This window comes from Pholcus phalangioides, unplaced genomic scaffold, assembly GCF_987345545.1.
Source record: "Pholcus phalangioides strain wild (caught in Gottingen) unplaced genomic scaffold, Ppha-v1.0 ptg000011l_1, whole genome shotgun sequence".
Lineage (NCBI taxonomy): Eukaryota > Metazoa > Arthropoda > Arachnida > Araneae > Pholcidae > Pholcus > Pholcus phalangioides.
Genome location: NW_028301604.1, coordinates 19,950,950 through 19,972,156, shown reverse-complemented (window position 1 = coordinate 19,972,156; position 21,207 = coordinate 19,950,950). Strand labels below are relative to the sequence as shown.

General features: G+C 33.8%; 1 protein-coding gene across 1 annotated transcript in view; it reads right to left on the bottom strand.

The window, feature by feature from the left end:
* Nucleotides 1-1,748: 1,748 nt before the first annotated feature.
* The window catches only part of LOC149080192 (uncharacterized), a 60,466-nt gene continuing 41,007 nt past the window's right edge, over nucleotides 1,749-21,207 (bottom strand). Inside the window, exons 9-14 of the mRNA XM_089239235.1 lie at nucleotides 19,530-19,621; nucleotides 11,887-12,097; nucleotides 7,710-7,781; nucleotides 4,794-4,991; nucleotides 4,503-4,624; nucleotides 1,749-3,227 (exon numbers count right to left, since the gene is read on the bottom strand). Of these exons, the coding sequence (XP_089095361.1) occupies nucleotides 3,120-3,227; nucleotides 4,503-4,624; nucleotides 4,794-4,991; nucleotides 7,710-7,781; nucleotides 11,887-12,097; nucleotides 19,530-19,621 (803 nt within the window). The 3' untranslated portion in view covers nucleotides 1,749-3,119. The remainder of the gene's footprint in view (nucleotides 3,228-4,502; nucleotides 4,625-4,793; nucleotides 4,992-7,709; nucleotides 7,782-11,886; nucleotides 12,098-19,529; nucleotides 19,622-21,207) is intronic.

Below are 21,207 nucleotides of genomic sequence, written 5' to 3'. Positions count from 1 at the left end.
GATCCGGGTTTGAACCCCACAGTGGTGGTCGGCTGAAGTTGGTTTTCTGTGGTTCCCAACTTCAAGGCGCGAATGCGAGCCGATCTCCCCGTTAAAAAAAGTCTCGCCACAGAGAGCAACAGGCCTACAATGTTACAAATATTCAATCATTACACTTCACTCACAATTTGAAGTATAGATGGCAGCACTTAAATATCATACACAACACTAGCTACACACTCAGACTGTTAGGTGTACACACACTCACTTTGTTCCAGACTCTGCCACGAAGTTGGGCTGGAACAGATCTCGGCAACGGGATAAGTCCGGTGGCAGAGACCCTGGCGTTCATTGTCATTGCTAATTAATCTGCATTATTTATGCTTCATAAAATACATTTTCAAACACGAAGTAATCCATTGAGTTAACCAAAAAATAATTAAATTGCAAAAGTTGGTCTTCGTTAAAATGTAAAAAATATTTATTGATTAATATGGGAATAGTGTTAATTACATTAATAAACATTTTATTTTAATTAATTATTAGAAGTTTGAATGATTTTTCAGAAATTTTATTGTTTTTAATGTTAATACTATTTAAAACAAAAAAACCTGGTTTAAACCAAAAAAAAAACAGTTTTTTTACCAACCCTGGAATTAATACATCACACTTTCCTGAAAATGAGTCTTTCTGGGATTTACAGAGTTATTATAATTTCAGTATACCACCACTGCTCAGACCTATGGAGCACCCGTCAGTATACTGACACTACTCAGACCTACGGAGCATACGTTCTGGTAGAGGTATTCCATCGAAACTTGGTATATACGCTATATGGACCATGGGAAAAAAATGTAAATTAAAAAAAGGGTCATTTATTCACCTGGTGGTCAAAAATTGAACTATTTTTTATTGCAAAAATCTCTCTCCTATGGTCCCATTAAGATATATTGAAAATTTTTCTGTATTCAGATGACAAACAAACGAGTAACAAAAACTACTCAAGTTTTTGAAAAAACTACTTAGAGTACAAGAACTTTAATTATAATCACCCTGTATATGCTGCACTAAGAAAAAAGATTGAAAGAAAAAAGGTTTTGTAGAAATACAGCAGCTTCATAATTTCATTCAAAAACTCAAGAAAAACACTGAAAAATTTAAATAAAATTAAATTTTGAGCATTTATCCATGAAAGATACTTTTCAGATATTATGTTGAGGTAAACTTTGAAAAGAAAAGTTGGTTTTTTTGCCTGGGAATCGGACCTGAATCCTCTTGCAAACCAGGCAAGTGCGCTAACCAATATACCAGAGACCCAACTTCCTTTTATTATAATATGCATTAGTAGCATGATGACTTTGAATTAGCTGGGAGAGCTAAGAATTAACTTTTAAAGATCTATAAGCAGTGTCTTTATTACAGGAAATTATGGTACATCTAATTACTTATGATGATATGATGAAAATCCTAGAATTATTGATTGCTTATTTATGTGTTGGTGATACTTCATTTTTAATCATTGATAGTTAAAAAAGTTACAGCATCAAATAAATTGTTATAGTTTACAATATACATTTTGGACTGGAACTAGTATATACAAATATTTAGTACATTTATACATCAGAAGAATCACAGATGGTTTCTATCAGCAAAACCTTTCATGTGTAACACATATCAAATTTATAACAACTTACTCTACAATATACATAGCACAAAAAAAATTCCTTTCCTTAGGATGAGAAGGTTTCTTAAAAACTTCAAAACACAGCTAAAGTTCATGTGTATGTTTTACTCTTATTTTACTTGATACACATATGATTTTTCATATTTTTTCGAAGGCATAGAACAAACACACAGTATTCACAACAAAATTATGGTGGAAAAAATTGAAGTAAAATTATTAAACAATTTTAAAATTTCAAAATCTCCAATCACATGGGATTGTCACATTATATTTCAGAACAGTGTCCGTGCAATTTAACAAGTTTAAGAACAAACGACTAACAATGATTTTAAGTTGAATGGAATAAAACTGCTGATTCTTGTCATAATTTGAAAAAAAACCAAAATAAATTCTGGTTTGTTTAAAAAATACAGTTTATGAACAACACTAACACATTTCCAAATCATGAGCTGCCACTACATTTTTTAACAATGAAAAAAAAAATACCTTTTCCTTTCTACTCATTAAATCATTTTAATTATAACTATTAAAAAGTTTTATATATTTAATGAGAGGGATTTTCATGTATATCAGCAGATTCAAAAGCTCTTGAACAAAAAAACAAATTTGCTGACTAGTGATACCAACCACTTCTAAAGTTGTGGATTGATATTAACACTTAGAATCCCACTGTATAAATTATACCTTTAACCATAGTTATACATCAATCAATGAACAGCAAAAAAAAACCAGGAACACTTGAAGTTTGAAAATCATTGTAATTGACTTATATTTCATAAAGATATAAGAAAAATGAAATTTAAATTTTTGAAGACAAAAACATTAATACAAAATAGATAAAACCTGATGCCTTTTGGCTACCTAAACAGCCAATTCAGTTCAAATGCTATGGACTGCATGAAGCAATGAGTTACCCCTGCAGGAAAAGAAATGCCCTAACTGGCTGGTTACTTTTTCTTTTATTTTTACAGATAATTTTTAGGTTCATTTGATAAAACTTCATCCAGTGTGAAGGAATTCCTTCATCTGCACTCACTTCTCTTTGTGCACAATAACTCTGGTGGAGATAAATTTATTATTTTTTCCATCAAGAATCTTTTTCTCAGTGCTGGAGTAAAAAAACCATTAACAACAGATACTGAAGAAGATTACACTTCTGGCGACTTTCTGCAGATCAGAACTAAAACACATTAAGCTAAAATAGAAAAAAAAAATGCCTGGTGCTCTACATTTTAAACAAGAAAGGAGATATGAGATTCAAAGTGTTAATAAGTTTGGTATTAATTTTAGGCACAAAAAACACAAGTAATTTAAATACAAAGGGTGTGTAATACTGCAAATTTACATCATGACTTAAAATGAAAAATAATTTCATCAATTTCTTTTCATGATTTGCGAGGCCAAATTAACCATTATGCTAAATTTAGCATTGACTAGATGAAGAGTATACACATTTCTACTCTTCTTCTGCCTTTTCCACTTCGTAACCTTTCCAAACAAATTTGTAATTCTCTTCAAGTTTTTTCTGTTTTTCCATTTCTTGAAGTGCTTCTTGCTGCCCTGTCTGAAAAAAATATAAATTTATACAATATTAATTTAGTTTACAAAATTGTCAAAAAAAAAGATATTTTACTGGAACTTAACTCATTAGACAAAATAATTTAAATGTTAAAAAATTAAAGAGTTTTGAATAGTTTTTCCTTTCATTTAGTAGTATATTAAGAATATTTCATTTCTTTAACTTTAAAACTGCTTTCATTATTTTAAAATGATTAGAATTATATACCTTAGACCGGGATTACACTGTAAAAGTTTTGTAAAAGTGCTTTTGTAAAACTTGAAGAATCCAAGCAATAAACTGATAAGTTACATTTGCTTGAATGTAACTGATCAGCTTATTGGTTGTATTTTTCAAGCTTTATAAACGCACTTTTAAAAAACTTTTATAGTGTAATCCCGGTCTTGAACTATTTTGAAGATTTTACGGTGCATTGGGACAACATGTATTTTTTCTGTTCTCTTTGCTTTATTTTATGGCTTTTAACCAGCTAAAAAAACTGGTTAATCAGAAGAGGAAAACATTCAAGGTTGGCCAAAGACGGTCTGGTTAGAGGATATGGGATTTAGAGCAAAGTTTCCAAAGTTAGCGATTTAACAGAACGGGAAGGGGGCAGTACAAGTTACAGATACAACACCAGATCCTATGGGTTGGTTAGTAAAGAGGAAGGGCAGTAATAAAACATTTTCTGAGGAGGGAGGCAAGAGATGAAACAAATAAGTTTGGAAGACTTTGGCTCTTGTGAAAGAGGAGGAAGAAAACAAAAGCTTTCACCGGAGAGAAGACAAGTCTACATGCTCTAAAAACGCACTTTAGGCAAGTCCATCACACAAATTTTATTGCTGAACATTAAAGAGTTACAGTCTCAGCAATCAAATATTTCTCTAGTGCATGCCATCTATCTCCCTTAATAGAAAGTCAAAAAACTAAAACAACAAAGAAAGGAAATTTTGTTTTGCATGTTTGGAGGTAAGTTGCTGACTATTCACACAATTATGGGATTATCCGCGTTGATCTTTTACATGAGATAATATTAATATAGTTAAAACTAATGCATTTAAATTTCTTTAATTTAAACTTGTAATGTCAGCTGGAAATATTTTTTAAAACACATAAGAAAATATTTTGTATGTTTTGAAGTTTTATTGTTTTACTAGTTATTATGTGACAAACAAATAAGCAACTGTATTCTTAAAAAAGTATTCTAAAAATAAATTCAGATAAAACAAAGTGACAAATAAACAACTGAATAAAAACAATTAAAATTGAGATTTTACTCACCAAAAGAGCCATAATCATACTCTGAAATTGATTTGTTTCATCATCAGACAGTGAATGAAAATCATTTCCATCTTCATTATCATAATACCCAGCTGTTATTATATTGACCTCTATTCTTCTGCCTGTATGAAAGGAATTGTATGCAACTAAAAAATAACTCAGTATATGAATATATTTATGTATTTAATTGACATTTATCCAACATGAATAGGTGAAAGATACATAAAACCAGACATAATAAGATTTTAAAAGTGATTGGTAAGCACACACATTCAGGAAAATCAATCTCACCCCCAGTATCTAAACCAGATTTTTCTAGCTTTTCTTTGATAGCACGCTCTAATTTCCGTCGTTGAATACCATCCATTTCATTTAATTCACCACCAGCATCAGAATATTTTCTATCCAATCGTCTGATCCGAACTCTTAATTTGTCATCATCAAAAACAGCAGTTTGAGGATTAACACTTGCCCCAGAAATAAGTTTAGCTAAGAATGAATAAAAGTTATTAATGGATATGGACAGAAGTTAAAAATACTGTATTTAAAGCATTATTATGAAACAGTTTCTCTGAATCTGATTTCTTATTTTTTCATGCATGTTACAAAAAATACATTGATATATCAAATTTTCCTATTAATTTAGTTTTCACATCAATTTATTTCATGCTTTCAAAACACAGTGGAACTTTGAGCACATTATGAGCAAAAATTATGAAATTTTTTTGACTGGATTAACAAGCAATGATTTGCATTAAGAGCAAAATTGTAATTTGTTTGTTTATTTTCCAAGTTATCATAATTGAGCCGATGGTTCATCGCTTTTTCTTAAACACGCACTGTGGAATTGTGGGAAATATTCTCCCCCTATGGTCTCCAGCAAATGTGCCTCACTCAAAAAATGAACACACGAGGGAGCATAACTGTTTACGATACAAAACTAGATGTAGCATTGTAACCACGTATATGTGCGCATGAAGTAATTTTTTAAATTCTGCTTGGAAAAACTGTAAGATGATTGTATTATTGAATGTGACTTTGTGGGACTAGCTCATGAATAGAAGCCAACATCTGTCAAAGAGATTGTGTCCTTGGGGAAGACTATGGGACTGGAGGTACATGAAGATAACTAGTGATAACTAACATTCAAGAACTAGTGAAAGAACATCTCCAAGAGATGACCATAGATTAACTATTGGTACATTACATGCAACAGCAAGAGTGAAGAAAGAACTGAGGAGAAGTCATGTGGGAATCTGTGCAGAAGCCTAAACGAGAGTTTTTCTCTCACTCGTCATTTACAATAAGTTAATTTGTAAACTATTTTGTATTGTATATTTATTTATGGCTTTTTATTATAATATTGATTGAATGCTATTTTTATTAGTCATTTCTAAGTGAATGGATAATTGTGGAACAAATTACTCAAGTTTCCATTATTTGCAATGGGGAAGTTTGATCCAATATATGAGCGATTTGGATAACGATCACACGTTGGCGGAATGAATGAAGCAAAATGCAGCAAAATTCTGACCCCCCTCCCCCCCCTTGACAGCAAAATGTCGTCATCTCTGCCTCCTACCTTCTATCACATATTGGTGGGATCAGAGACTGTACTCAAGGAGGGGGACATAGGAGGGCTCCTTGCCCACCCCCAAACAATCAAAAAATCATTTTTTTAAATGCAAAAAAATATATATTTTTTTAAATCAAAATTGCAAAAAAAACAACAACATTTATATGTTATTATAATCAATTTCTGTTAATTTCAATGCTATTCAAAGGCTAAAAACTCAAAATTTCCTTTTAAAAAATTCATTGTGAGCCACCCTCTAAGCCATATAATGATAAATCCTTGGCTCGTGGACCAAATGTGGCCTGGGGGGTTATCTGATGTGGCCTGCCCCCTCATACCTAATTTTGTAAAAATGAACTAAGCGGCACATTTACAGATAGCTTAGATGACCCATGGCACAATTTCAGAGTATTTAGGCAACCTGCGGCACATTTTCAGATCACTCAAGTAGGCCTGTGGTGCATTTTTCAGATCACTCAAGTAGGCCTGTGGCACATTCACAGATCACTTAAGTGACCCGCGACACAGTTCCAGAACACTTAAGCGATCTGTGGCACATTTAGAAATCCCTTGAGTGACAGTTGGCACAGTTTTAGAGCACTTAAGTGACCCCCAGTGCAGCTCTACATCAGTCAAGTTACCCCTGGCACATTCCCAGATTACTTAAGTGATCTGCAGCATAATTACGGATCACTTGAATGATGCATGGCACAGTTCGAGAGTACTTAAGTGGCCCAAACACATTTCTAAATCGCTTGAAGGATCCACAAAACATTTAGAGATCACTAAAATGGCTCTCTAGGAGACTTATCAATAGGGAGACTGTTAGTTCAGGTGCCCACAAACCACAGTTCAGGATGCCATTAAGAATATTTCATATTTTTTATAAAGGGTAGTTTGATGACATAAGCATCATCCATACCCCCTCCCCTACCCTCATCGATGCTGACATAATACTTGAATGACCCCCTATGCAGAATATAAGTAGTATCATTTACAAGATGAACATACAGGGTCTATAGAAACGTCCTCTCCACTTGTCAATACAAGATTCCTCGAAAGACTGGTTATTTGTGGAGATGAAGATTACAATTAAGAAAATTCATCACTGCCCCCACGGGGACTCTACCATCTAAGCTATGGAAGCAGATAGAATATGGTTGGCCTTTGTCATTCACGAGCTATTAGTTGATTGTTGACGGCATCCATGTATGGTGCCTTTCAACATAAATATATGCTCCAAGGTTGAAATATTCTATCTGCTTCCATAGCTTAGATGGTAGAGCACTCGTCCGGCAAGCGAGAGACTGGGGTTCGAGTCCCCGTGGGGACAGTGATGAATTTTCTTCCTTGTAATCTTCATCTCCACAAATAACAAGAATATATCCACAATAACAAATAAGAATATATCCACAATAACAAATAATAATACAACAAATAACAATAATAAACAAATAATAACAAATAATAAGTCTTTCGATGAATCTTGAACATACAGGGTGTTTCAGAAAGGACTACCTAACTCTGAAATGGCATAACTTAGAAACAACGATGAATGGACAGATGAAACAAGTTTTATGTTTGATCATATGTGTTATCAGGCTTTCTATTCTATGAAATGTGTCACATACCTCCCCGCTGATACTCATGCTTTACCGGCTCATACATAGATGATGCCTTTTCATTGATGGCTACAGATTTCCCTGGAATAATGAGTAAATAAAATTGAAATATTAATGAACTAAACAATCAATACAATACAATCATTCAAATATAAAGGAAAGGAAATACCTTTTAAGCACAGTACAATAACATAAGTTATAGTCCAACATTGAAGCTCAAAATAACAAAGATTTCAAACACGAAAAAGCTATTTTGAGGCTGAAGTGCTCTACTTCAGCGGTGGAAAATCTGTTTTATATATATATATATATATATATAGTGCAGTCTACTCAATTGAACAAATCACGTGGTTGAAATGAGGCCAACGTGCGATGGTGATGAGGATGGCAGAGGGAGAAACTTGACTTGATAGTGATGATGATGGTACAATTACAATATATATACCAATGATGGAGTGAAAGAAAGGGGCAAATTTAAGAATTGGGCATAAATATTGGAAAAATATACAACATATACAAATACAACGCCACAACAGGCAAATTGCCCAATGAGGTGGCTGACTTAAGAACATCATGGATCCCAAAGCCATTTTTTGGAGGCCCTACCTACTACTGCTATGCAACCCGCCCACACCCCCCCCCCGCGGAACCCCCAACGAATCGGTACACGCGGGAATGTGCGTGTACGTGTAGTGAAACCTGATGTGAAGTTTTTTGTTTTTCTGTAATGCTTGTTATGTGTAGTGCTGCCATCTACCACCAGTTTTTCTAACTATGAGTGAAGTGATATGATTGAATGATTTATCGTTGTAGGACTGTTGCTCTCTGTGGCGAGACTTTTTAACGGGGAGATCGGCTCGCATTTGCACCTTGAAGTTGGGAACCACAGAAAATGGAGTGCTGGGGAAATTATTAACCAAAGAAGAATTTTTATGAATGTGAAGTGCTTCAAAGAAATCTAAGTCGAGGGGTGAAGAACATTTTTGGATGATTTTAACAGAATTAGAGTCAAAGTGGTTGGTCCAACAATGTTGGGCTATAGAAGAACGCTAGAGTTTCTGATTTCTTTTACATAGTGCCTATGTTCAGAAAGGCAAAATTGCAGGGAACATTTGGCTTGGTCAATATACGAAAGACAACATTTCCTGCCAATGACACCAGAGCTATATATGCTCCTACTCGCCTGTATTAACAGTGTAGAGGTGGCCCAACAGGGTTCTTAAAGTCATCCTTTCATGCATGTTCTGTTTTCTGCAATAATATATTCCTTCGCTCTGATGCCATTAATATAAAGTTTCATCTGGTTCCTTCTTGATATCTGATATGTGCATAGGCAACAGGGTGTATGGCATTTTCCTAGCAAACTGTTGATCCTAGAGAAATACTTCCAATTGTCAAAGTATCCAAATAACGTGTAGTACTCACATATGTCATTCCTTCGCTCTGATGCCATTAATATAAAGTTTCATCTGGTTCCTTCTTGATATCTGATATGTGCATAGGCAACAGGGTGTATGGCATTTTCCTAGCAAACTGTTGATCCTAGAGAAATACTTCCAATTGTCAAAGTATCCAAATAACGTGTAGTACTCACATATGTCATTCACGTAATAAGGGGTTGTATAGTTATTAAAATAAAAAAATTTACATTTTATATGGACACCCTGTGCCCAAAAACCCAATTAAAAGTTGTTGCCTTGTCTCACCTAATGTCAACAAAAAAACTTCCACGTTTCTAAGTGCAATATTTAATGAGATATTCAAATTCGAAAAATGGAGGAAAGATGGGAAAAAACAGCATTAAATGCAAGAAAACCATTTTACCCACATTTAATGCTGTTTTTCCCCAACTTTCTGATGTTTTTTGAATTTGAATATCTCATGGAATATTGCACTTAGAAATGTGGAATTTTGTTTTCTTGGCATTCTGAGAGACAGGGCAACAACTTCCTAATTGGGTTTTTGAGCACAGGGTGTCCAAATAAAAAGTTATTTTTTTTTTAAATTTTATTAGCTATACAACCCCTTGCAATATGAATGACATATCTGAGTACTGCACATAATTTGGATATTTTTTCTAACTGGAATTATGCCTCCACGATCAACAGTTCACCAATAAAATGCCATATGCTCTGTTATCTATGCAACCTTTATACAGGGTGGTAACTATCGACCGCCCAATAATTACACACGCAATTCCTTGTGAAAAACTAATATAGAAAAGTGTTTTCCGTTTTTCGATCAGACAAATATTAAGTGAGTTATAAGCTTTTAAAATTTTGTGACGTGTCATTTTTCTAACGGTCAGTTATATGCCAAACACCGAACCAAAGTGCATTTCTCCGTCAGCAGCGGGTTGTCACTTCTTAAAAATGAACTGAAATATTCAATCCCATATGAAGCCAAGTTCGGCCTTCTTCCTTCATGATTGGCACTTTTACTCTCAATGCAGTGTGATAGCGTAGCCTTGTTGTTGCGTGTAATTACGTATTAGTTTCATCCAATATATTGGCAAATTTATCACCCGATTTTTAAAGTGTTAGACAAATGAGATCTATTAGAAATTTTTTTAACCAAATCAATACTTTTTTGCCAAAAATGAGGTAATTTGTTCTCTTTCACCATCAAGTCAACATTTTTTGGGGAAGGTGCATACAGTGCGTTCTGTTTACTACGCGATCGTTTTTATACGCTGTCGTTTTAATCAGATTACATATTAATCAATGAAACAGGACAATATTTTTTTGAGTTATTTTAAAATCTCATTGAAACAATCATGTGTAAGAAGATTGCAAAAATGATAGCTTGACAAACGTGACTTGTGAAAACACTAAAATAATAACAACACTTTGATCAGAAACTTTCAATCAAACTAGTCATTTTATGAATTGGCATATTCAAAATAATTAGTGGTTTCTCTGATTATTCATCGAGTTACATTTTCATACCGATTTCTGCATGTTGCAATGGTGATTTTTCATTTCCTTTTGACTGCAATTGATTTTTATCGCGATGAAATATTAATAAATTTTTACTTTATCTTTTCACAAGAAAGATTCGTACTACTTCGAAATTTTTATTCCAGCCTACATGATTCGCACAGAATTTGGTCATTTTTTTAAAATGAAGGTTTATTCAGGGGCGTATTTATTCGATTGGACTTTGATTTTGTAGTGCAAGAACCAATTAGGTCAAACTGAACCAAAACAAATGACCAATTGAAAGTAATTGTGCTTGTCATGTCAGGAAAGGAGGCAATTGCCCTGGGACCCCTCATAACAGAGACAGACTTCAGGATTTTGCCACCCTGTTGCTCTTATATGTGTATTTTGTTTCTTAATTTTTTTCCGAAAAATCATGATTACCACCTTGTTGGAGACGATTTATTCATTTAAGGGGTGACCCTTGAAGTCGAATTTTCAAGTATGACTTTAAGAAATATTTCACTCAATCGTGAAAATCAGATGCAAAAAATTTCTTGTCAATCGGGTTAATTTTATTTTTCAAAATAAAACTAAAAATTAATGAATTATAGTGTAAAAATGTGAACAAGAAACAACACTTTAAACGCGATTTTCACAAATCACAGTTTTTGAGCTCATTCGTTTAAGATTTGAAAGAAACCCACTACACCACAAATTATAAAATTTTGCAGAAATATTTATATGGCATTTTTTAGTGAAATGAATCTTGAAAAGTATTGAGAGTGTCTCCTGTAGCTCTGTAGTTTATAGCAGCCATCCATAGAAGTTAGCAACTCTGTAAATGTATTATAAAATTGATGTGCTGAAGATGAAAGTTAACTATTCTAACAGTTGCTCTGATTAGTCTAAATTAAAAAGAAAAATTGATACAAATTGTAAGTACCTGTGTAAAAATTTAACCATAAGTTACTGTAAAACTCAAAGAAGGTAAAAATTTCATTTTATTCTTTTATAATTAATAAATATGTCATTACTGTAATTTTAATTTGTATGTAAATAAATGATGCAGTTATTTTAAATTTATATGATTTTTATACAGTACTGCACTTGAAACTAACGATACTTCACTTAAGTGATCACTTTGCTTAAGAAATCACAATTTTTTGAACACTTGAGTGATGACTTATCAAGGTTTTACTGCACTTATTTTATGAAAATATATTAGATCACATACAAAATTTTTGTCATATTTCAGAGTTTACCTTCATTTTGACTGGATATGGCAGCACTTTGCATTTTCTCTAATTCTTGGGCAGCTTTCACAACACCCTTTTCTGCCTTGTCTAACTTTTCAAGCAGCATATTCAGAGTAGATGCAAGTTTAGAAAAAGAAATGTCTTTAGTGTCATCATCAAAATTTGGTTCTATGTCCTCATCATCCTCTTCTTCTAGTTCTTCATCCTGATATGTTTCCTATAAAAACATACATAAATTTTGAATAATAAAAAAATAAAACTTGCTCATAAAGGTAAGATATTTCATATCAAATCTACAAGACTTTAGTTTTTTTAATGCATTTGTTAAATGATGTTAATTTGATGAGACTATCTTGCAAATTTTGCTGATAAGGCAATTCTGCTTGGCCAAAGATGACCAAGAAGCAATAAAAAATTTTCATTTGACATTGGCATGCAAATAAGAAAAAATAAAATATGGAAAACATAACTTCTTTGTAAATTCAATCATGAAAAAGGAAAAAGAGCAGGTCAGTTAAAAAGGAAAGTAAAAAAGTCAAAGAAACTGGCTCACATCATTCTTCACTATTACACATGTGAATTTTTTGATTGCTATGCATTCATGTAAACAATCTTAAGTATAATGCATAAAGTGCTAAAAATGAAGGGCTAAAGGTGACAGAATAGGTACAGTTGACATCGATTTTTACAAAGAATGTGTGCAGTTAACAAGACTAAATTAAACCAAATTAAAGGCACCAGCCATTTCACTCACTGTTTCATAGCATTATGTGACAGAGTTCCACAATAGAAAAAGGTGTAATTATTATAAATAAGGCAATTATTATAATTATTATTTCAATTAGAATTATTTCATGAAAATTGTCTATTTGGGTTTGAAGATGTCCTCCATTTGAGTTAGTCCTCAATGTTTCCCCAACACTAGTGACTGGCATCTTCAGAAGACTAGGTAAATTGGAACAAAAAGTCTGGAATATTTTGTTCCGGTTGAGGATGAACTCAAACGGACGATGTCTTGGAATCCGAATACACACTTTCCACCAAATGATGACCACAAAAACCTCATGAACTATTTATAATTATTTCAATTATAATTCTTATTGTAATAATCATAAATAGGTGTAATTATTTTAATGGAGCATTAATAATGAGTCCAGATTCCGATTGCAGACTGCCTCTCTAGAGAGGGTCTCAGGAACCTTTTTCTATCTCTAGTATGTCACGAAAAAGGAAGCCTATCTCTAGGAGGTGCTGGTCCTAGCTATCGTTTCTCCTCCACCTTTTAGAAGCGCTGAAAGAAATCAGTTTAGAGCATGGAACAGGCATGCATTAATGTTGCAAAGTCACAGTGACACCCACTAGCATAGGTGTATGCAGAATTTTCTCGGGGGGGGGGGGTTCAATTTTTTCTTCTTCTCAAGGGGGGTTTCAATTTTTTCCTGCAAAATAACACTATAATCTTGGCTTGGGGGTTAGAACCCCAAACATCCCCTTTTCCATACGGCAATGCCCACTAAGAACCGCAATGTGCACTTTTTAGAACCACTGATATCTAAATTTGTTTATGTAAAAAACTTTGTAACTTTAATGTATAGCAAAAGACTCTATATTGGGCAGGAGCAGCTTGCTAATAGGGTTTCAGCCAGAGGGCACGGGACAATTCTCTTATCATTTTTTTGTTTTACACATTGCAAATTAACTATAGAAGGGCACATAAAAAGTTTAGTCTCAGGCTCTGCTGCGGGAGGCCATAGGGAGGATACAGAGAATATCTTCTGAAAAATCTTGCGATACTAACCATAAAAATTAGTATTTTAAGATGAAAGAATTTAATTAAAATATCACATATATATGGGTATTTTCTCTATATACTAATATAATATTTTAATTACATTTTTTTAAATATTTTGTCTTTTTTTTTAGTTATCTATTTCTGATCACATGGAGGCCCCTCTTTGTTCCTTCCTGCGCACGCTTCTGGAGCGATGGTTCCATTTGGAGCAATATTTTTGTTTGAAAATCAAACAGTGCCGAGTACAGCTTTTTTTTTTTTTCAAGCCAAGCACAACTCAGGTCTATCGCCATGGGCAATTTACTACCTAGTGAAACCGAGTACAGCTACGGTTCCTACCTAAAAGGGGTGTGTCATGAGATTGGCCAAGACAGGGTGCAGCTGTATACAGTATTTCCAAGGTAGAATTGGTGGCTCTTGGTGAGAAATTTGGGGGAGGTGCCAAAACAAATTTTCATTCTTGGTAGAAGCCCTGTTAGCCCCCCATCAGATGGGGGTATGATTTTTAGATCCCTAGTTTAAAGGTAGCCCTGAGCATGATCACGTGGGTTCAAACATTTTTTATTTCGGTTCTTCCGAAAGATTTCAGGGGATCAGTGAGCTTGGATGAGAAAACAATTCACTTTTTATTCTTTTATTATATACCCAATATTATTCTTTAAGGGGGTATGCATCTGGGACCATCACTAGGGTTCCGTGTGACAGAAGGAAGGCCCCCTTTCTCAAACCGATAGAAATCTTTGTTTTTTCACTTTCTATTTTGTTGAAGCAGACCAGACCTAGGCAGTTGCAAAAGGTGCAGCAGCACCTGGCTGCAAAATTTAGGGGGCTGCAGTTTTTGTAAAAGAAACACTTTTCTTCTGAAATGGGAAACACGATTCCCTCCGAAACTTACATTTCGTGGGAGAAGAAACAGCTTCCAGTTTCAAACCCTGATAACATCAAAAAGCACTCGTGGCTATTACAATTAGTGAAAGAATTCCAAAGAGCATATGCAAAGACAGGGTTTTTCAGTTTGACCGACATCCCCTTGGGTGCTGGAAAGCGGAAGTAGCAGCAAATATATTTGTGTGGGAGTAAAGGGTATGTAGGTATGGGGAAGATAACTCCAAGAAAGTAAAGAAGATTTTGAAACCACACATTGATATTCCTTTCTTTTCTTTTTTTTCTAAAGTTCTTTTTTCCCCCCCCAAATTCTAAAAATGCTATTAAATGACCAGTGAAGTTTGCCGACAACCAGTTGTATAAGCTTGTGAGAAGATTCTTTTGGTTATCCGATTTTGCCAATGGCCAATTCTTTATTGAGAATTGGATGTTATCAGCATGGTTGTGCCTACAGCAACGGCATTGCACTAATTGTCTTAGTCGTTGTCTTCTTTTTTTTTACATGTTAGATAGCGAGTAAAAGTACAGTACTACCTATGTTTACTGCTCGCCATAATGATTTCCAATATAGCCTCCATTCTTAGATGAACATGGTGCGTTCAGCTCCGTTCCTGGAGCTGAACATGGGTGCATTACAAAGTTTAGTGTAATCTAGTGACTCTCAAGCTTTTTTCACCCGTGGCTATTGCCCCTTTCGCAGCTCTCCACAATAGTCTAACAAAGAATCACTTTAAAGCACTAAACTGGCACACATCAATATCGACAGCTCAGTGTGGTGTCCCTAGTAGCCGTGACGCACACTTTGAGAACCATTGGTGTAAACAGTGAAGATGAAGTACAAACATAATTACCTATTGAAGATCTAGGCATTTCATATTTGGATTTTCCAACAGGCGAATTCACTAGATTCTGATAAGATTCATATAATGCGTTGTTAAACAAAACTGTTATCAGCGATATCTTTGTAGATTTCTCGTAGGATGTTGTTTCGAAACTTGGCAGCAGAGTGTTGTTTCTCTTAATTACCAGACTTGAATTGATAGATTTACAGTTGAAACTGTCGTGCTCGAGTGTGTAAGAAGGATGAGTTTGTGTATTTTAATTTTCATTATTAATCCTAGTATTTGAAAAATAAGCGGTGCAAGCTGAATCCAATGAAGATTGATGAGAAAAGGTTATGTAAAATGCAGAGAATTCTATATTGCATATGAAATTCTTTTTTCCCGATGTTTCCTTATATGCAGTTCAATTTTTTTTAATTTTTTATCACTATTCAAAGAAGGGTGTAGGATATTTGCCGCCCAGGGCTTATTTTGCTGCCCCCACAACTTTAAAATCCAATAATTTTGTAATGGTGTTCTTTGTTCCTACCTAAAACTGCTACCCGGGGCAGTTGCCCTCCTCTAGTTAAGGCCCTGTTCAAAGTACAAAATGAAATATTTTACTTCGGTATAAATTTTCATGATGATAAATTAATGATGTATTCGGTGCCCCCCCCCCTCTAGTTACGGCCCTGTTCAAAGTACGAAATGAAATATTTTACTGCGGTATAAATTTTCATGATGATAAATTAATGATGCATTCGGTGCCCAAGAACTAGCTGCGATCCTGAAGTTGGTGCATCTGACTGCGTGAAAATTGCTAGAACAGCCAAACCTCTTTTCCGTTGTACCTTTAGGAAAAATTTTCAAACTTTTATCTAATTATTTTTTCCTTAACCCATGATTTGGTGCCTCTTCTGTGGCTCCATGAGTATGCATGAGTCCCACCTCATTTGAGCTGCCACTGCCTATTGTATACTGAAAAAAAATTTCATTTTAATTGTTGCTCCTCTCCAAAAAATTTATAACCAGTGCTCTGGCATGACTAAATAATAATTCAATTGGTTATGATTATAGCGCCACAATAAATTTGGTTGGTACTTGCCAAATTATTTGAAATTTAATTTACTCTTGATGGCTCGACAGTCTACTTAAAGACCCTATTTTTAGTTGACCTCTTCACAGGCAACACTTTCAGGTTTTAATTATTGTATGCTATTCTGAAAGTATCCATCTACCTTAACCAGTCAGGTGGTTTCAATAGCATATGCTGTCCCGCCTATTTTTAATCAAATTATTTCAATTTTAGAAAATTAATTAGTAATTATTTCAATTCTCATAATTTTTTTTGTTGGTGATTAAAAAAAAATGAAGTCAGTCTAAATGTATTCATAAAAAATTTTAATCAGGAAAATTCATTTTATTAGCTTCAAATTTTTAAAAAGGAGAAAAAAAGGAAAAAGGAGAAATTAATTGGACACCTGACTGTGGTTGGACACCTTACTCTATCATAATTACATGCAAGTAACCATTGAAAGCATAGCATTTTGTATAAATTCAAAGGTTTGCATAATAAAATATTTTCATAGATTAGGCTCGTAGCAAAAATAATTATAAAGAAAAAACCATGACTTCACTGATGCGACTTATACGCCCCAATGACGCGTAACCAATGTCGTCTCACATGGTGAGAATTTTGCCTCAAGGCTCTTGCTACCCATGTGGTATATAGAATTTATACAAAAAAAAAATATATATATTTTTTAATTATTTTTACAAATACGTTGCCAATTTTTTATATCCTTCAAGAGGGGGGGGGGGGGGTGGTGCTCCCTGGCATACGCCTGTGTGAGCACCCACTGGTCGAAAATGCTTCAGACATCTCTGTTTTAAAGGGTTTTTTCCAGGGTTGTTTGGTTTAAACCATGGTTTAAACTTTGGTTTTAACCAAGTGGTTTTTTTCAAAAAATCAAATAAAAGTGGCCTAAATATAGTTTTTTCCTTGAAAAATATCATATAGGTTCATTAATAGCCAAAATTTTTCATTTTTACCATATTTTATATTCTTGGGGTACATTTTTATGGTATATCTTTAAATGCATAAGATGGTATAAGTGGTTTTTTCAAAAAGTCTCATAAAAAAGTGGCCTGAATATATATTTTTTTTTCATATGAAGTATCTTAGTTATTTAAAGTTATATACAGAAGCCAAAATTTCTTATTTTTACCATATTTTCTAACCCTTGGCTACATTCTGATGCTCTATCTTTAGCAAATTCATGAATAAGGATTGCATCACACATCTAAATGTAGTGGTGTATTTTATCTCGCAGGGTTTCTTTGTTCCCTTCACAAAGAAGCAGCAACAGTAGTGATATCATCATGCTAGGGGCAGGTAGTACTGTAATCCAATGAAGACACCAGCTGTCCTTAAAGGACAAAGACTAGTGTACTAGTAGTTACACATTTTACCTCACTGACATTTAATTTTCTTTCCCATAAGAAGCAGCACATCTCATACAGTATATCACCCAGTCTTAATATATTCAACAGTTTTTTTTAATACTTTCATGGTTAAGCCCAGTTAATCAAGGTTCTACTGTATAGTAGTAACAGATTTATGAAAAATAATCAGCTATATATAGGGTGATTATAATTAAAGTTTTGATTCCAAAACTATACAATAAGTACTGGTCAGAATGACTTGAAAATTTGCATGGATATTTCTGAAGCAATGGAAGTTTTTTTTGCAAAAGGAAAAAAAAGTGCAAGTAGTGCAAAATGTGCAAGTAGATGCTGCTGTACTTGGCCAGCAGTATAATCTATCCACTTATTATCCACTATCTTATCACTTCCACAGCATCAGTGTGTGGAGAGAACAACTTCTATCAAGGTGCACATTGCAATACCAGCAAAGCAGCTGCTGAAGAACCATTTTGACAATAACAGGATGGCACGACACCTGGCCAGCCGTCAGTTCACTTGACCTTAACCCTTGCAACTTCTGGCTGTGGGGGGTACCTCAAAATGTTATGAACAGTTTTCGAATTGCAAACTTTGGTGAATTGCAAGCTTCAGCGTATCCCCCTATATGTTAGAAGTTCCTCATAACGTGGGGCGCGTTTGGTTTAATAAAGGTGAATTGAAAGCGCATCCCCATCATGACCATGGCATACTCTGATCTGTTGTTGAACAAGAATTTTTGTGCTTTCACCTCATAGCCAGAACACGGTAGACATATTTAACATTTCTTGAGTAAGTTATAATTATTTGTTTGATTACTTTACTTTTTTGTGATGCTTTCGTGAATTATATAATCGTGTAATGCTATAATTAAGTTATCATTTTGCCATGACTGCCTATTGTTTCCATTCTGTGAGCAAATTTCCCAAGTGTTGGATGATGTCATCAATTTTAAATTTTTAAGTTCTTTTTTCCCTCTTTACTTAATAAAATTCCATTTCTTCAGGAATATTCATGTCAATTTTCAAGTCATTCTGACAATCATTCTTTTTTTACAGTGTTTTGAAATCAGAACCTTAATTATGATCACTCTGTATATCGTAAATCAATACTAATTAATCTGCATTATTTATGCTTCATTAAATGCATTGTATTCACCTAATTTTTATTATAGTTTTTGCAAAATAGCTTCCTAATTAAGCATACTGAAAGTAACTGGAGAAAACATCTTTATATATTATGTGATTAATAACAACATTAAAAGAATTTTCAAACATGAAGTAATCCATTGAGTTAACCAAAAAATAATTAAATTGGAAATGTTAGTTTTTGTTAAAATGTAAGAAATATTTATTGATTGATTAATATGGGAATAGTGTTAATTACATTAATAAACATTTTATTTTGATTAATTATTAGAAGTTTGAATGATTTTTCAGAAATTTTATTGTTTTTAATGTTAATACTATTTAAAACAAAAAACCGGTTTAAACCAAAAAAAACAGGTTTTTGGTTTTTTTCAAAAAAACGTTTTTTTTACCAACCCTGGTTTTTTCTGACACTGAGTTGAATGCAGCCCTAGGGTCTATCATACATATTGTTTATATCTTGATGAGAGCGCTATTCGTTTTCTTATTTCACTAAAAGAGTTTAAGTACACCCAGTATATTAAAAGTGAAGTACTATACCGTTTTTTTCTCTGATTCAAACTGCCTTTGCATATCTTCTAAGGTGGATGTAAATTTTTCTCGCTGAAGATCATGTTCAGTGGGCCTCATTACTGCAGAAAAGTGATAAATATGAAAAACAAGGAAAAATTTTAAAAAATTGAAAAGGCAAAAAATGTGTAGACAATTTAAATGTGCTTCATGGTACAATGGCAAGTAATGTTACATTTTGACTGACAGAATTTTGCAAGGAACTTGACAATTTCTATTAAAAATTGTTTCCAGAAGCAGGAAATTGGAATAAGAAGTTTAACCACTGAACTATTTACTTGAACGCTCTGTTTCAGCATTTGGATCAGGGACTTACCTGATTTGCCCAAACAATGCTTGAACTACTTACATTTTTCTACCGCTATACCGATTTGCACATAATTTTCATCTATTTTTGTTTAAAATACAGTGAAAATCCTAAATAACGATATCCTCTTAATGACAATCACCTATATAATCCCATTACTCTTTGGTCTCTGTGCACTTTTCATAGTTTTGATATATTCAGGGCTGGTGTTAGACCTAGTGACACCCTGTGAAAAAACAGTATAGTCTGCGGCCCCCCTACCCCACGTGTAGATCCAGAGTGACGCATCAGAGGAGGCGATTTTTACTAGTCATTACTGTTCCATAAAATATGGGGCAGATTCATTCTCCCATATTATCAGGCTTTTGGTGGGGTTATTGTCCCCATCGCCCCCGCACCTGTCCCTCCTCCTGGTTAAATATAAAGGGACGGAGTCTGAAAAATCTTTCTTCCTAGAATGGGATTACTGCTATTTAACTTGTAAACAAGCATAAAAACCAGATTGTTTGATTTAATTAAAAGATTTAAAAACATTAAAAAACCCCAAAAATATGTATTTACGCAGGATACTCATCAATAGAACTCTGAAGTTTAGGCACCAAAAATGGTCGAAATAGGCAGGCAAAAAGGCAATAAAAATGCCTAAAATAAGAACTAAAATAAGACATTTATGGTTTTTGGAAGAAAAAATAACTAAAAACAAAGGTATTAAGGGTCAGAAAACTAGTGAAAAAATGTATATTGCACTTAATCCATCTATTATTTTAATTATAGTTTATATAATAACTGCATTATTATCCAAGTTAAATTGATTTCAAGCCCAAAATAAAATGTTAGTAGACCCTTAGGATTAGGCGAATTCCACAGCCAGGGGGCACAGAACCAGTAGAGAAAACGATTCGTGGGGCTACCTCAAGTTGCAAATAATTCTTGTTTGTTAATTGTAATATTTGGAATAATCATTATCATTTCTATAGTTGAAACATGGCTACCTTGCACTATTTTTTTGAAAAAATTTACTTTTTGTTTTTATATTGCCACATCTAGAGGACTCCAAGCGCAGAGCCCTGTGTGGCCCATCTATGTAGAGAAACAAAAATTTCTAATTTTCTTTGCTTCTCTAACATGGGCTGTATTCATCTAAAACAAAATCATTCATGTCTAACGCCATCAGTTAAAAGCAAAGTTAATGCATGGCAGCAACACCACAAGGCCGTAGCGGGGGGGAGGGGGAACTTGGGGGTCTGGTCCCCATCCCTAAAATGTGAGAAAATGACTAAAAAAAAGGGAAGAAGATGGCCAAATCTATTGTTTTATCACTATGTTTTCCTCCCCACTTCC